General features: G+C 43.0%; 2 protein-coding genes across 4 annotated transcripts in view; one reads left to right on the forward strand and one right to left on the reverse strand.

The window, feature by feature from the left end:
• Positions 1-1749: 1749 nt before the first annotated feature.
• Positions 1750-9762, forward strand: LOC127352910 (ETS domain-containing protein Elk-3). Of its 2 annotated transcripts, none has more exons than XM_051381759.1 (5): positions 1750-2140; positions 4759-4967; positions 5328-6119; positions 7878-8000; positions 8869-9011. In XM_051381759.1, exons 2-5 carry the CDS (start codon positions 4761-4763, stop codon positions 8908-8910), a joined length of 1164 nt encoding a protein of 387 aa, XP_051237719.1. In that variant the 5' UTR covers positions 1750-2140; positions 4759-4760; the 3' UTR covers positions 8911-9011. The 2 variants fall into 2 exon arrangements, with proteins under 2 accessions (XP_051237719.1, XP_051237718.1); XM_051381758.1 differs by lacking the exon at positions 8869-9011 and adding an exon at positions 9018-9762 and having other exon boundaries at positions 1753-2140.
• A 77-nt stretch (positions 9763-9839) lies between these two features.
• Positions 9840-16205, reverse strand: part of LOC127352909 (cyclin-dependent kinase 17) — a 29103-nt gene continuing 22737 nt past the window's right edge. The window contains exons 6-17 of one of the 2 annotated variants that reach the window (XM_051381756.1): positions 15920-15976; positions 15626-15740; positions 14804-14898; positions 14520-14582; positions 13985-14108; positions 13581-13701; positions 12903-13000; positions 12634-12739; positions 12120-12162; positions 11827-11917; positions 11577-11654; positions 9840-11181 (exon numbers count right to left, since the gene is read on the reverse strand). In XM_051381756.1, coding sequence (XP_051237716.1) covers positions 11144-11181; positions 11577-11654; positions 11827-11917; positions 12120-12162; positions 12634-12739; positions 12903-13000; positions 13581-13701; positions 13985-14108; positions 14520-14582; positions 14804-14898; positions 15626-15740; positions 15920-15976 — 1029 coding nt within the window. In that variant the 3' untranslated portion in view covers positions 9840-11143. The other variant, XM_051381757.1, reaches the window with a different exon arrangement.

The following is a 16205-nucleotide window of genomic DNA, read 5'->3' on the forward strand; positions in this document are numbered from 1 at the left end:
TTTCACTGAAAGTGTAACAACTGAACCAATTTATTCTCAAAATGACTTCATAAAAATGTTTCTCTTCATTTTGAGAGAGAACAGCCTCCACTTGTCAGACATTTCGAGTGTGTGTAAATGTTATAGGAGGCTGACACAATATTTAAAACTAAATTTGATTCGTGGTAGGCATGTAACAATTTAATCTTATGATGCAATTAGATCTTATTCTGCAAAGATTAAGTGCATCATCAAAATCTCACATTCACTCTTCTTCGTGAGGGTCCCACTTTATTTATAAGCAGAAATGTGTCCTGCCAACAGTTTCTACCCTGAATTTAACCACATTACCAAACATTCAACTAATCCCAAATTACCCTTTTAGATTAGATTAGCTTTGCTTTGTCAGATTTCTATGAAAGTTGTCTTGCATCACAGAGCAAACACTGTTTCATAACAAGCAAAAACAAAGCCTAGGTTACAACAAACAAACAGCCAGTCAGCTGAATATTATTACAAACAAACATTTGTACTGTAGTCAATATCACAAACACGCAACTGCAATGGAGCCAGTTTCATCACCTGCCTCCACATCCACTGTTTGACCTCTGGTTTAACAAACTGACAGGATGCAGAACAAAATCAGTTCAGTCTGAACTGTGTTTAATGACAAATGCTGACATTTACCAAAACAATTAAATAAAATGAGAGGGATCTAAAGCAGTGCTACCAAAACTATATTTAATATGGTGCCTAAATGTAGCCATCTCTTGGTGTCCCCTTGGGCCAAGTGATCTAAGTTGCAAACCATTTACAGTACCATGTATTTTCAACATCAACGGATCAATGCCAGGTGAGGACTTTTGTAGAATATCATCCCATTTAGCGACATCTAGTGGTGAAGTTTCAGATTGCAACTAACTGAATGTCGTTCGCATTTGTATTTGACGGCCTGGGAATGAGAACGGGCTGTGGAGTGTATAGGAGAAACTACAGCGGCTGCCAAACTTGTTAAAAACCAGCAGGCCCTATCTAACACTAAACAGGCTATTAATCAGACAGGCAACAACTGGGGGTAAAAATCATTTATTCTATCACTGTTTAACATTTCATGTAAAAAGGCTAACTAGCAACCTACGTTCATTTTGACAAAATATTCAGAATAAATTCAAATCAAACATTTTTTGTTAAATATATGTATTTCGGTTTTTCCAACAATAATTAAGGATTTAAAAAAGGAACAACAAATGTATATATAGATACTAGTATTGAAAATAATAAAAAATGTTATTATATATTGAAATGCATTAAAATAACAGGCAAACAGTATATAACAAGTATTATATAAAGATTTTGAAAGCGTTGCAACTGGACTTTTTGCATACATATATTTTCATTTCTATTCCATATTAATTTACACAGTCAAATGTATTGTAATGCATATATTCCATTTCTTTAATTTTCTTTAATAAAATAATTTGTAAGGGTCTCTTATGCTGTCGTAAAATGTAAATATCCTCCACTGTTCATAAATTCATACAGTCAAACAAAAAGCTGCATTTATTTTTATTGACAGATTCTCCCCACTTATAATAATAATAATACACCAACTTAAATATGCATATTACTAACAAAAGCTGCATTTCTTGATCAAAAAGTAAATTATTAGTCCCCATACGATAATTTTTTTTTTTTAAACACATGACTTTTGACCTGCGGATGGAAGTGCGCGAACTAACGAGGCGTACCTGAACGCACCACCGCAGGCTGCGGAGTCGGACTGATGATGTCAGTTTAGGGTCTGTAGGAGTTTCTGTATCACCATGTGTGCCAACACAGAGTAAGGTTAGGCCCACTGCTGGCCGTCAGCGGGCAGGCAGAGGAGAAGAGGAGGGGAGGAAAAGTGTGTTTACACAGACGGCAAACTGCCTGGGGAATCGTCGGGGAGAGGAAGTGAGCCGGCTCTGTGTCTGCCTGCTCCAACTTCCTGCTCAGAAAGAGAAAAAGCCCAGGATCCTATTTCAGTCCAGCACAACCGTGTAGACCAGAAGTAAGCATGGAAAAACAAGGAATCACACAAGCTTCACCGTAAAAGTTTCGCGGAGAGGGAGAGAGAGAGAGAGAGAGAGGAAAAAAAAAAAGACTGAGTGAAAGATCGCAGGTAACGTGAAATAAACCATTTCTTTCTTTCTGTGTTGACATGTTGCTTTGTGGGTTTGTCTGTCGAGGTGTGAAATAATGCATGATTAGGAACTGTTAGCGACCGTGTTCACACTTTATGTAAGTTGCCCTTTCTGCTGTGAGGTTTTTCTGCTTTGTGTTCAAACTCTTCGGATCGAGGCTGTTTTTTTTTGTATTTCTTTTGTGGGAAGTTTTTTTTTTTTTGATGAAGAATAGTTACACAGATTCAGACTCGGACGCGATTGTGTGCCGTCTTCCGGTCCGAGCAACATCTTGAAAATGAGTCAGTGTAGCAAGAATAGAGATCCAGACCTCTGTGCGTAAAGTTTCTGCTACTGCTTTGAAATCCCGGATACATACTGTAGCCTCCTCTAGAAAGAAAGAGAGGGCAAACAAAAGACGAGCAATGCAACAAACAAACAAACAAACACAAAAAAAGAGTCCGCTGTTTTTTTTTTTTTTTAGAGATGCTTTTCTTATTGGGCCCCTGTTGAATTTTCCACCGTGTGCGAACAGGAAGAGAGCAGATTTAGTCATGGCTAAGTAATGTCTGCACACACCATCTAATCTCATTAGGAGTTTCCGTTCAGCCAACACACTGGATGGCTTTGTGCGGCACAGCGAGACTTTCTCAGTCCGAGCATCCGCAGCAGGAGCTCCCGATCCCCGACCCAACAACCAGTGGTTGCCGCAATGCTCCTGTAATATTCCTAGAAAGAGTTATAGCATGTCTGCGGTTCTCACTGTGTCTGCGCTTGGCTCATTGTAGGGCCAGTGTGTGAGGTTATTATCTGTGTGTATGTGTGTGTGTGTGTGTGTGTGTGGTTGGCCTATCTGTCTAATATTAATAAATCAGCAGTGAGGTTATTGGTATTTTCTGGTGTCTGTAGGAGGTGTTGCTCAGTACTTGTTTAAAGTTCCCCCTGTGCTGCTGTTTGCAGCATCTTGTAAAGGTGAATGTTTGGAAGTCACACTGGTCTAATTGTAGCCCTGTATTGGTGAGCTTTACTTTTTTTTACTTCAAAGTGTTTTTAAAAAGCCACAGTGAAGTCTGGGTTCAGAGTGGGTTAAAGGGTGGAGCTGTGGAAAGGGGACAATGATTTGATCTATTGACCCTCTCCCCGTTGGGACTTTAGTGGGAAGTGTGGCAGGACTGGGGAAATGCTCCCCTGCTGTGGGATCCCCTCTCCTCACCATTTGTCCTTGGAAGTAGAATAGGAGGAAGTCCTGACTTTGACAGGTTTGTAGTTTCACATGGCAGATAGAAAACTCAGGGGATAGCGAGTGTCGGAAATGAGTTCAGCCCTCCCTCTCGCTCCGTCTCCTCTCTGGACGCAGATATGCAGTGGTTGAAAAGGCCGGTCTGTTATTATTATTGCTCTGGAGCATCGGCCACGAATCACTCCTCGCATCCACAGATAAGACAGAGAAGAATACAGAATGAGAACGTAGTCCATCAGTGTGTATGGCTGTAGGTAGTGTACAGCTTTACAAGGAGCTATGTACATGTATAAATACTATAAATATGCCACTTTTTTTAATTTAATAAAAACTCTGGAAATAAACTAAAAGAGTAAAAAAATGAACTAACAAGAGCAGTAAATATCTGATTAAAGATAATGTTACAGACTTTATCTATATGTGTGACTGGTGTACTAATGATTATTATTTTTGATCATCATTTTTAAATGAATTCATCTCTAAAATGTTTGGAAATAGTAAAAACAAATAAGTGACCATCACAGTTTCTCCTCAAACTGTTGTTCTCTTCGATCAAAAGTCTAAAACTTAAACATAACCTAACGATTAATCAATTATCTATCAACGTATTATCAGTCATTTGACTTATCAATCAATCCTTCAGTGTTGTCTGTCTGTGGTGACAGAAACAGCTCCCCCCTCCCTCCCTTTCATTAATATGTGAGTTCCTAGCAGGCAGACAGGAGCTTCGAGGCTGCACATTCCTCTATTAAAGGAATAACCCACCCTGGGCCCGTCATACTTCCTGTGGAGAGAGGGCCAGGTTGAACCGCAGCATATTTCTGGCTTGAGCTGTTGTTCCTCCTTATATTTTTTTTTTCTCTTCTGCCGCCGCCGCTGCTACATTACACTACACTCTTTAACACACACTGTTCTATTCATCACCCGTCTACTCTTCCTTACACCACATGTTAGAGCTCAAACAGGCCGTTCCCTCTTCAGACAGTAACCTAATTTAGCCCGTGTGCCGTAAAGCGGACAGACACGAGGACAAAAGGCGTTTAATTAAGATGAAATATCGGCTCTTCGTGCTCTAAAACAGGTCGGAAATATAGAAAGTAATGAGGAGAGTAGGGTGCAAAGAGCTGCCCGGCTTGTCTCCCTCTGAGTTTTGTGCTTTTTCTGTCATTGTAGCAGCTGGCAGGTAGTGTATGAGTAGGTAGTTTTGGTGGTTTTTCTATGTCAGCTGACATCTCTGAACAGACAAAAAGTCCACAGGAAGAAGACCTCAGACATCGTCATATGATGATGATAAAAATAGCCAATGACGGCTCTGATGTTTGTGTCAAATCCTTTCACTCGTCACACGTTGAGTATGTGGGGTTTTTTTTATTCCAGGTATGGACAGTGCCATCACTCTGTGGCAGTTCCTGCTGCAGCTGCTGCTGGACCAAAGTCACAAGCACCTGATATGTTGGACGTCCACAGACGGAGAGTTCAAGCTCCTGAAGTCAGAGGAAGTGGCCAAGCTGTGGGGGCTGCGCAAGAACAAGACCAACATGAACTACGACAAGCTGAGCAGAGCCCTGCGCTACTACTACGACAAGGTGAATGTAACTGATTGTGGTTATTGTGTAGGAGCTGCCTCCGCGTGGATTAGTCCAGCTTGTCGTGTCATTTCAGCTTTTGTAACTGAAAGTAGTGTAGTACCATGACAGATTCTTTGCTGTTCTGTTTAACGTCACAATCTCCTCCTGATAGACACTTCCACTTCCTCTTTCTTATAAAATGCGCAGTAGAAATCTGCCTGTGATGTGGCACTCTTAACACACAGTGGTTTCAGTTCGGCCTTTGTCATCATCCCAGATTCCCTGATGATAGTCGACATGTCCTGTTATTATTTTCTACATTGATATGAGTGTGTAGAAAGTTCTCCTCATCATTTACGGTGTTTGTTTGTGTTACAGAACATCATCAAGAAGGTGATTGGCCAGAAGTTTGTCTATAAGTTTGTGTCCTTCCCTGAGATCCTGAAGATGGACCCCCAGGCGGTCGAGATGGGCCTGGCTTCTGGAAGGTTTCCCCTCCATGAAGGAGAAGCCTCTGAGCTGGAGGTAGAGATAGAGGAGGAGGAGGAAGAGGAAGGGGAGGAGGAGGCCCAGAGGAGGACTCTGGCAGCCCTGGGGGCGCAGCAGTGTCGAAACGACTACCTCCGCTCTGGTCTCTACTCCTCCTTCAGCATCAGCTCCCTGCAGAACCAGCCTGAGCTGCTCCGTGCCCTGCGGGAGCGCCAGGAGGAGCCGCGCTCCGTCATCCGCTTTGGCACCAACGCCAATGACAGGAGGTCCCCTCCCTCTGCCAAACCCGAGTCCTACGTCTCCCCCAGGTTATCCAAACTCCACTCCCCATCCTCTCCCCACCACACCCAAACCCCCCAGCTCGGCCGAAGCTGGAGCCCCGCGGCTGAGGAGGAGGAGGACTCTGAGCAGAGCGCTCAGCCCCTCAACCTCTCCTCTGGGCACAGGGAGCGAGCCCTGCACCACCCTGAGAAGAGGAGCAGCAGCAGCAGCGGTAGAAGTAGCTCTACTAGTAGTAGTAGTAACCAAGGAGATGGACTCCCACCTAAAAGCAAAAAGCCCAAAGCTCTGGAGATCTCTGCCCCGTCCCTGCTGCTCACAGGGAGCGACATCGGCTCCATCGCCCTCAACAGTCCAGCACTGCCGTCTGGCTCCCTCACTCCTGCCTTCTTCACTGCACAGGTGAGACGATCCATCTGAATGAAGTGTGTCCTGCCCATGTTCAAATGGGTGTCCCTCCCTCTTTAGAGACTTTAAATTATGATTGTTAGCACTTTAGAGGACTGGCGACCCATTCAAGGTGTCCGGGTATTCTGCCTGCCTGTTCTGCCTGCTGCACACACCTGAGACTGCTCTGAAACCGGCTTCATTTCTGTCTAGTGGAGACGCGTTTACACACCCCACTGCCACCTTTGACCCATTTTTACAAGTTCTCTTATTTCTGCTCTCAATAATTTAAGGTAGACTAGAGACCACATCGAACTACAGTGAGTCCAATAATAATCAAATCTCAGACAGAAAGAGAATAGTTCTGTGATGCTTTCTGTGTCTGCCCCCCTGTGTGCGGCCACCGGGAGATGATGGGATCTCTCGGTATGATGTCAGCATCCCTAAGACACATCTGACACAGCCTGGCATGTTTTGGTGGAAAGACTACCGCTATATTTATTTTAGTAGCCATTTGAGCTAAAGTTTCCCTGAGAAACCGACAGAGAAGAAGTCTGAAAAGGTAAATTGGTATAAGTTTTAGCACACAGGCACTTAAATGTCATAAAGGAATTTTGCATCGTTTTGCCCAAATGTAAATGTAGACTAACTTAATGAGTCATTGTCTGTGTTTGGTTTGGATTTGAACCTTTTGAATCGCTTCAATAAACAGTTTTGTGCGGTTAAAAGCCAAAATTACTGCTAGAATGTTTACTGCAAATTACAAACCTTGTAGAAATATGTCTATCTTCAAATTAAAGTTTGAGATATAAAAGCGATTGTAGAAATGTAGATTTGCTCATTTAAACTGCTGTAAATTCAGTAGTTGCTCTTTAACCTCTTCTGGTTGTGCAGTCTAAAACAGCATGACTGCTGTAAGATGGGTTCAGGTTTTACGGGGACAATTTTTAGAGCGTTTTCTGCCACAAATTCAATGCCAGATTCATCCAGCTGTGGCATTTTGGTTTATTTTGATCCTAGACATAACCCCGCAGGCTCTGCTCCGAGCATCAGCTGGCATTTAATCATCTTTTTCAGTTAATAATGTGTTTACATTGGAGTTGTCACAAAGGAAAAAATCTCTCCGCTGCATCAGAAGCTGAATACTACATTCGCACTGTCTGTTTATGAGGGCGCAAAAAAAGTGAGATCAGAGGAAAACAAGCGATTCACAGGAATCTTCTGCAAGTCCAACCTATGAGAGGGGGGAAGAGGCCCTAAGTGATGCCATATGCTCCAATAATTCCATTAATAATGGGAGCAGGGCTGGGTCCCTCCGCAACACTGGCTCACTTCTCTGAGGTGACACAGGGGAAAGTAGGGGGAGTGAAGGGGGGGGAGAAGACCAGGGGAGAGAGGGAGAAATTGATTTCATATGTTTTCTCTCTGGTTGCCGTTCCAAGTGTTTGAGGAACCCCCCTTTCCCCTTCCCCCACCTCCCCCAACTCCCCCAATCAACAACAACCCCCACCGTACACCTCCTCCTCTCCTCCCCACGTCACCCCTGTATTCTGGGCTAGAAACCACAGACTTCCTTCCTGCTCCGTCAGGTTGTTTTTCCAAACGCCAATACACGTCCATTTACCATTTCAGCATGTTTCGCATTACCGAAGCCCTCAGAGCAATACTCTCCAACCAGTGTTTTTCTTTTAAAAAAAATGTTGTCTTCACTCATTTCTCTTATTTACACAAAGCCTCCCTCTCTCCCTCTGTGTCCCCCCTCTCCCTTCGCAGACTCCCTCTGGTTTGCTGCTGGCTCACAGTCCGCTGTTGTCAGGCATCCACTTCTGGAGCAGTTTGAGCCCAGTCGCCCCGCTCAGCCCCGCCCGGCTGCAGGGCCACAGCTCCCTCTTCCAGGTAAGAAACACACACACACACACAGGTGTGGACGCACAGAGGAAGAGAGATGGGGACAAAAATAGCAGGAGATGAGAACAGAAGGTGTGCTCAAAGGATTATTGTTTACTGGTAGCGCTTGAAAGCCAAGGAGGAAGTAACGAAGCCGTGCAGGTGAAATTAGCACTGCTGTAAAATCCCCGTTCTTCCCAGCAGTTGTTAGAATCAGGTGAGTAGAGACGGGAAGGTTCTTTTGGAAGAGATTAAGATGAACCAATTTCCAGACACTTACAACAGGTAATAAAGGGATTGGCTCCAGTTTTTATAGCCTAACTTACATGGACTCATTTATGTCTTACTGATATGACTATAATGTACATTAGCATTGTCCATTCATTACGTAAGTGCCAGTCTAAAGTAAAGTGTGTCTTTGTCTTCTAGATTTCGCATTTTCAGGCAAACACAGACAGATATTATACTTAAAGCTTCTGAAAAATAGCAGACACCAACGGTTTTGAAACTAGTCGAGACTTAGTAAGCAGGTCCAGCAGAGGTGTCCTGTTTCAGTGCTTGTGAGAGGGAGAGGAAATCCTGTGAATACTTCCTGTTTGAGCCCTGGGGAGCCAGTTTGAACAGGGTGGACTGGTTTGAGAGCTGCTCCTCATTTGTGAAACACACACACACACCACACCCCCTCCACCGGCGTGCACACACACACACACACACACACACACACACACACACACACACACACACACACACACACACACACACACACACACACACACACACACACACACACACACACACACACACACACACACACACACACCAACCATACCGGATCCTCTGCGCACAAATAATGTTGACTTCTCTTTCTGTTGTGGAGGTACTGGGGACAGAGACGAAAAGGAAGAGGCACAATGAATAAAAAAAACAGGAAACCAGAGCATGCTGCAGTTCCTCACCGGAAAGCAGCTTTCATAGAGCCTCCGTCCCCTCCCCACTAACTCTCAGCCCCTTTCTCTTCCTCCACAGTTCCCCAGCCTAATCAACGGACACATGCCTGTCCCCCTGCCAAACCTGGAAGGAACACCCTCCTCTCTGCTCCTGTCCCCCACCACCCACAAATCCTGATCCAGGGTCTGTGAAAATTCATCATCCATCTCTTATTGAAAGCTTCTCATCATCATCATCGTCTTGTTACATTTTGCTTCAGAAATGTCCTAAGAGACAGTATGTGACCTCACTATTTTGCACTTGCGTTGCTTCAGATTCCAGTGGTTGAAAGCACTTGGTAAAAGCCATACGCCACGATGTCTGTGAGACGTCTGGCTCTTTGTGATAAAGTACAGCACATTTCCACATGACCCTGTCCACAATGGACGGCAGTGACATGTAGCGAGCTGCAAAAGACTAGCCAGCCGCTCATTCTGTGCAGAGAGCTTGGTTATTTTAATCTTGTTTAAAAAAATAAAAAAAACGTTTCTCCTTTTTTTTTAAATGTTCATCACAATTTGAAACCAGTTGTTTCCAGTTGTGGTATTGTATGTATTGTATGCACTATGCTTCTCAGATAGTACCGGCTGTGCCTTGTTGCTCTTTTTTTTTTCTCAAAAATCTTTTAAATGAAGACGAGATTTCAAATCAATGAAAAACCTTTGTAACACTTGTAATGTTCTTTTTTTTATACTGGACTTGGTATACAGTTTGTATTCTGTATAATTTTGTATTGTGAAGAATGTCTTGTCATTTTCAATAAACAAAGCATTGAATGCTTTAACACAGTGCCTTAAATTAAACATTGTTACAGTAGCTAAAAAAAATGTACAACACGCGAAACAAAACCAGTTCAAAAGATTTATGTTTAAACTTTAGATTTTATTTTCTTTACTCTGGAAAAAAAAAAGCTCAAATATGGGAGGGCATCTGCAACGAAAATCCCACACCAATAACAATTATTCACAAATAAAGTTAAAGAATATCATACAAAACATCTCTTGTAACACTGTTAAACAGACTGTGACTCAGTATCGATTCACTAGGGGCAGGACTATAGCTAGTGCTCCCTGAATTAGGAGTTCAGTGGCTGTGTGCTTCCTCATACAACCGATCAGGCATGCAACACAATGATGGAGGCAATCCTAAAAATCAAAAAAAAGGATCAATGTCTAAAGTTGATGGAGATGGGAATGGCAGAAAGGAGAACACATCTGTAATGCACAAAGGCAGCTTTCAACACTGGGAATTCACTTTGCACCTCCTCTTTGTAACAGATGGGAGGAGATAATAGTTAGGTGAGATGGAAAAGGATGAGAAGGTTGTTCACTGTAGTTAAATATTTTCTAAAAAATGTAAAGAGGCGTAACTAATCCTATAATGCCCTTGTTAATAACTCCATGTTGCCCCCCCTCCCCCCTTGCATTTGTTCATTGGTCACGACAAGACCACAGCATCCTGGAATGATATGCCAGCATCTGACAAGAATGTGATCCTTTTTTTTTTTTTTTTTTTTGCAGAGTTTGGCAGCACTGCTCTCATATAAGCCTCCAGTTAGGATAAAATGATCCATTCCACCGAAGCTAGCCTCAAAAACCTTCAGAATAAATGGTCATAAATGATGAGTGCAGCATGAGAACAGCACTGTGGAAACAGAGACAGAAAATCAAAACCCTTTTGAGTTGCTACAGAAACATCCTTCTGTTTGTGCCTCACACATCCACACGCACACACACTGATGAGCTATGAGGTGGAGTTTTGTATGTATGAAAATGGAAATAATGACAAAAAAACATCACTAAAAATACCACTTCAAAAAGAAAAAAAATAATTAAAAATCTATACACATTGCATGTACTCATTAAAGTGACTGAGCCAGTTAGAATTCTAGACAGTAGTTGTATTTAGCAGCAAATTCTCTTCTCAATAAATATAGATGTACAGTATATAAATGTCTCTTTTGGGCCAGGTTCAGGCCAAACCTGCAAAGGGGGGTCGGTCGCACTGTGGACACAGGTTTCCCCAAGTAGTCTCGGGGGGGTGGGGGGGTGGATGATGACAATGATGATGCTCCATGCCAACATTCATCTCAAGTTACTGATCCATCGGCGAGACTGTACAGCTAGGAGATCCTTCCAAAATAAAAAAAATACAGTCCGAAGAATCTAAAACAGCATGCTTTGTCTTCTGCTCTTTCCGTTGCCTGAGGGAAAACAAAGAAGAAGCATAAATGATTCTGGTTTTTAGAGTTTACAGCGGGAGACTTCAAAGTTAGACACTATGGGTCCACCCAGACGAGATAGGGGATAATCAGGCTCTGACTTATGGAAGAACAATTCCCATAATGCTTCGAGGCTTTACTAACTACTTAACTAAACAGTGGCACTGGATAGGGCCGTATTTTGTTGCGTTTCACGGCCACCCTAGTTTCCCCTTCACCGTGCTTGGAAGGAGAGGGTGAAGCACGGCAGTTGCAGTTTGCAACTACACCGCTAGATGCCACTAAATCCTATCTTTCTACCTCACAGAGTGAAAAACCTCTGGCTCACTGTGTAAACACAAGCAATCAAAAGTATTCACACTTGTATTATCCCTCACCTGACTCAGGGTACGATGAGTTCCGGTAGCCGGGATCTCTCTGCAGCTGGACCTCCTTCAGCGTGAATATAGATATGCCTGGCAGACATAAAGAGCCAGTCAGTGCAACAGAAATCGCATCTTGCCAGGAGAATAGTGTTCTTTGTTATTTGGCTGTAACCGATCCTTACAGTACACGGCAATATCCTTCAAGTTGTACCTAGTGGAGCCTGCCAAGTCTGCATTACTGCGTTGCCATTTCATTACTCACTCTCTGGCAGTGTGTGCACACGTGGCCCCAGGCTCCTGAAGTACGGCTGTCTCATTGCTTCATCAGCAGAGATCCTCTTTTTCGACTCGTACTGAAATCCGGGGGAAGTAACAGAAACATAAAGTCATTAAAGAACGAAAAAAAAAATGGGGTCAGCATTGTGTGATTGCATGTGAATGTGTTGGCCCGCCTAGATGCGCTTCTTTCCAAAAATACAGTCCTAACATAGCTGCAAAATGTGTCACACTGCTTTTAACATCACAATCATGCCTGGCAGATACAGCAACACTCACTTTTAGGAATGACATCAGCAGGTCAATGCCATCTGTGTCCAACCTGAGGGGGGGAAGCAGGAGAGAGAGAGAGAGAGAGAGAGAGAGAGAGAGAGAGAGGTCAGTAGAGGTGGGGTGACGCACAGATGCTGACGAGTGTAAGGAAGGAAACGGTCAACTATTCCACAGGATTTCCTTACAGGAAGTGACACAAAGCACACACTCCTAACTAAACAAACCAATAATATTAATGTCTAACTCTAAAAACTAAAAAGCTCTACATGCAGTAGAAGCTCTTATACCTGGGTGTGTTTTGAAACATTTGCTCATTCCCATCTCCAATGATTAGAGGGCTAATAAGAGAGGTGGGGAGGGAGTGTTAAGAAACTGTAAAAGTGTATAATTACTATATAAATATCTAAAATAAAATCATGTAACATTTGATAAGATGCAGTACATAATATAAATAAAAAAGGACAATCCATATACAGTGGAAGAAAAAGCAGATGTCCAGAAAACAAGTTTTCCTTCCCACCTGGGTGCGTGGTTAATGAGGGGCTGGGGCTTGTACTTGGGGAACTTGTAGGACTTGAACTCGTCGATAGAGGATATTCCAGGCCAGCTGTCTTCTGTGGGAGTGCCTGTAGAGGGACATTCAATCGACCCTGTTAGAGTGAGGCTTTTTATCATGGCAGCTGGAGGGGCTTTTCACACTGCCACAGGGGCTACGTGCCAGGGTTAATGCGATTAAAGGATCATATTAAAAGTTTGAGTGCTTCCCTGTCAGCAGGGGGCACCACTGACCTAGCAGCCTGAAGATGAGGTGCAGCTCGTCCTCCACTGTGGAGCCTGGGAACAGCGGCCTGCCGGCAGCCATCTCATAGAATATGCAGCCCACACCCCTGACAAGAAGACACAGACAGGAGGGATTAGGTCTGACCGAAGTTTTAACACCAATTCAACTCAACAGCTCTCCTGTATTTATACTGCCACTAACTTTTTGGATCAAACTCCCTGAATCATACATTAAAGTGTCCACTTTCAATCTGTCTGATGAGTGAAATATCAAAGGAAGGGGCAGGAATGTATGTGAGAAAAGCAGCATGGCACTTTGAAGTTTAAGAGAAACCTTTCGGAGTTAAATTCCACAACAGCTTGAGCGCGTTCATTAACAGCCATGTGCCACATCAAAGTCTCTTCGCTGTAGATTAGGACACCTGTCTGCTGCTCGCTTCATAAGTTGCTCAACATAAGAGCATCAATTCAATCAAAGAAGCTCCAAACGTCTGTGCTTATACCACAAAATCACTGAAGCGGCTAGAGAAATTACAAATTCATCAGAGGAGTTCTTTCTGCTTGAGGATTATATTTGCCTCTGCACCTTCACTGCGCTCAGTCATGTGGACGTAAAGAGAAAGCGTAGCCAGGAGTCTACTCAGTTCTAACAGTTGTAATCACCCCTGTTGAGCGAGGCCCACTCACCACATGTCTATCTGTGTGGAGTATTCGGAGGAGCCCAGCAGTACGTCGGGAGGCCGATACCAAAGCGTTACCACCTCGTTAGAGTATGTTTTAGTGGGCACAGACTTGGCCCTTGCCAGGCCTGTGGAGCAGAAATATGAGAAATAAAAACAGATCCAATGGACACATTTATTAAAAGTTCATACGAAGCGTTTCATTCCAAGATCTCAAATATTCATCATTTCTCTAATATGGCTCAATTGTATCACACAGTGTTAAAAATATAAATGAACGCAGCTTCAGAAACGTAAAGGTGTCGCTTATCATCCAAATGGTAGATAATTCATTTGAACTAAAACTTATCACACAAAATAGGTTTAATCTTAATAATAAATAATTGATGTAAGTTTTATTTTTTTTTTTACCAAAGTCAGCCAATTTGAGTTCTCCTCTGTCGTTGATGAGCAGATTTTGGGGCTTCAGGTCTCTGTGGAGGACTTTGCGTCTGTGACAGTACGCTAAGCCTCGCAGGATCTGATACAGAAAGATCTGGGGAGATAAATATTTTACATCAGCAATTTTTCAGATAGTTATGCTGAATAAAAAATATTATTATGCTACAGATGCTGCTGCTGTATCACATATAAATAAATCCAAATCCACCTGCAATACAGATTATTAATAAGAGTAAAATGTTTAAGCAGAGTTTTAATATGCAATCTGAAGTATTTTCATTCCTATTCAAAGATACATTAAACTAAGTTTTTAAAAAATGCACACAAACAACACAAACAGAAGTAAAATACACAAATAGAAAACACATTTCACTTTCCCCCTCCACTGTCTACACTCCTCCACCAGGGGGCACACTAACAGCATTTCTTGTGTTGACACCAGTAGCCACAAAGTGTGACAGTTGATGAAGTTGGCCAGGCCAGCAGGCTGCCTGCGGAGGCTCACCTTGACATTCTGCATGCTCAGGATGTTCCCGCAGTCGTCCATGTACTGCTTGAGGTCTTTGTCCTAGACGAGAAACAGAGAGAGAGAAAAAGAGAGAGAGAGGGGACGTTAACAGAGTAGAAAGGCTACAGGCACACCAACTGTTGTGCTCCCGTGTTGTCATCCTCGTCTCTGCAGAGGGTCATGAATAATAATGATGTTAAAATATATTTATTTTAGCATCTATGCACAGAATAATATGTGAGTCGTGCAGGAAGTGAGGTCAGAGGTTTTGTTGGTCTCACCAGGTACTCGAAGACCAGCGTGAGCGACTTGTCTGTGTGGACGATGTCGTGCAGCGTCACAATGTTGGCGTGTTTCAGGTCCTTCAGTAACGACACTAGAGGAGAAGAAAGAGACAGCTGTAACAGTGAGGATGCGATTACACTCGTCTCTGGATTTGCACTAATAAAGGTTTACTTAGAAAGTCTGACATCATATACAAAGAAAAGCCTCATAGATTTGTTTTCCTTATAAAACTTTGCATGTTTTGGTTCTCTCCTGTAGTTGCTCTTAAATCCTCACTCAAAACTAACCACAACTACTGAACAAAGACGCCTTTTCAAAAGCTCATTAACGTTTCAGTGTAAATATTGTAGATGCAGTACAACTTTAAATTGGTTAAAATAGGTTATAGCAGTAAACTCGAACTCGAACTTTTAACTGCTGTAGTTTCTTACAATTCCTTTTCATGCTAAAACCCCATTCACAGTTCAGCTTCTACAACATGACAAATGTTGTAGAAGCTCTGCTGTGTCACTGCACTGCGCTCTCTGTAAAACTGTTGAACAGAATATGGGTAGAGTTAAGTTTGTTTTTTTAAGTGGAACTTTTGTAGTGCCACATAATGTCATCAATATGAAAGAGTACCATCAGAAAATTATAATAAAGGTGAATTATCTGGAGCTCTGTTTTTAAATTAAAATTTAAATGGTGAGAAATCCCAGGATTAATTTTAAAAAACTAGACAGCTGCTTATTATAAAACACTTGGATCCACATTGAATCTAACTGGAGGCAGCTGTGGGAAACGTATGAGGGTTTTGGTGCAACGCTGAACCCGTATACCTTCTCTGATAGCTGTGCATGGCGCCCCCTCTTCATGCTCCAGCCTGATCTCCTTCAACGCCACAAGGTTGTCTGTCAGCTTACTCCTCCCCTTGAAGACTGTTGCATATGTGCCCTGGAGGAGAGGAGGAGAAGGAAAAGAGGTGAGGAAAGGTTTCAGAAGCTAGACTGATGCAGCACAGTCAGGCTGTCAGGGGTTAAAAGTAAACTCTGGAAGTACGAGTTATATCACAATGAGAACATCCACACCTGTGTGGAAGTCAAGGTTAACAGCGAACACACACTCCCACGTACCTCCCCTAGTTTGTCCAGTTTGATGTAGGTCTCCAACTTCCCAAATCCAATTTCTGACTGGAGGAGAGAAAAGGACAAACAGCATTAATGAGCGTGGTGTCTTTATTAGCAGTGACAAGCTTACAGACACTACGGCAAATCCTTATGACGGCCTCACAGCAACAGAGGGGGGGTGTAAGGAGGTCACACCCCCCCAACCAACATCAGAGCTAATCTCTTGTGACAAAGGACTGTTGGCTTTTGGCTTTTACAATGTGTTTGTTTATAGGGAAGGGAAGGCAAACTT

Source organism: Dicentrarchus labrax, unplaced genomic scaffold (assembly GCF_905237075.1).
Source record: "Dicentrarchus labrax unplaced genomic scaffold, dlabrax2021, whole genome shotgun sequence".
In the NCBI taxonomy this organism is placed as follows: Eukaryota; Metazoa; Chordata; class Actinopteri; family Moronidae; genus Dicentrarchus; species Dicentrarchus labrax.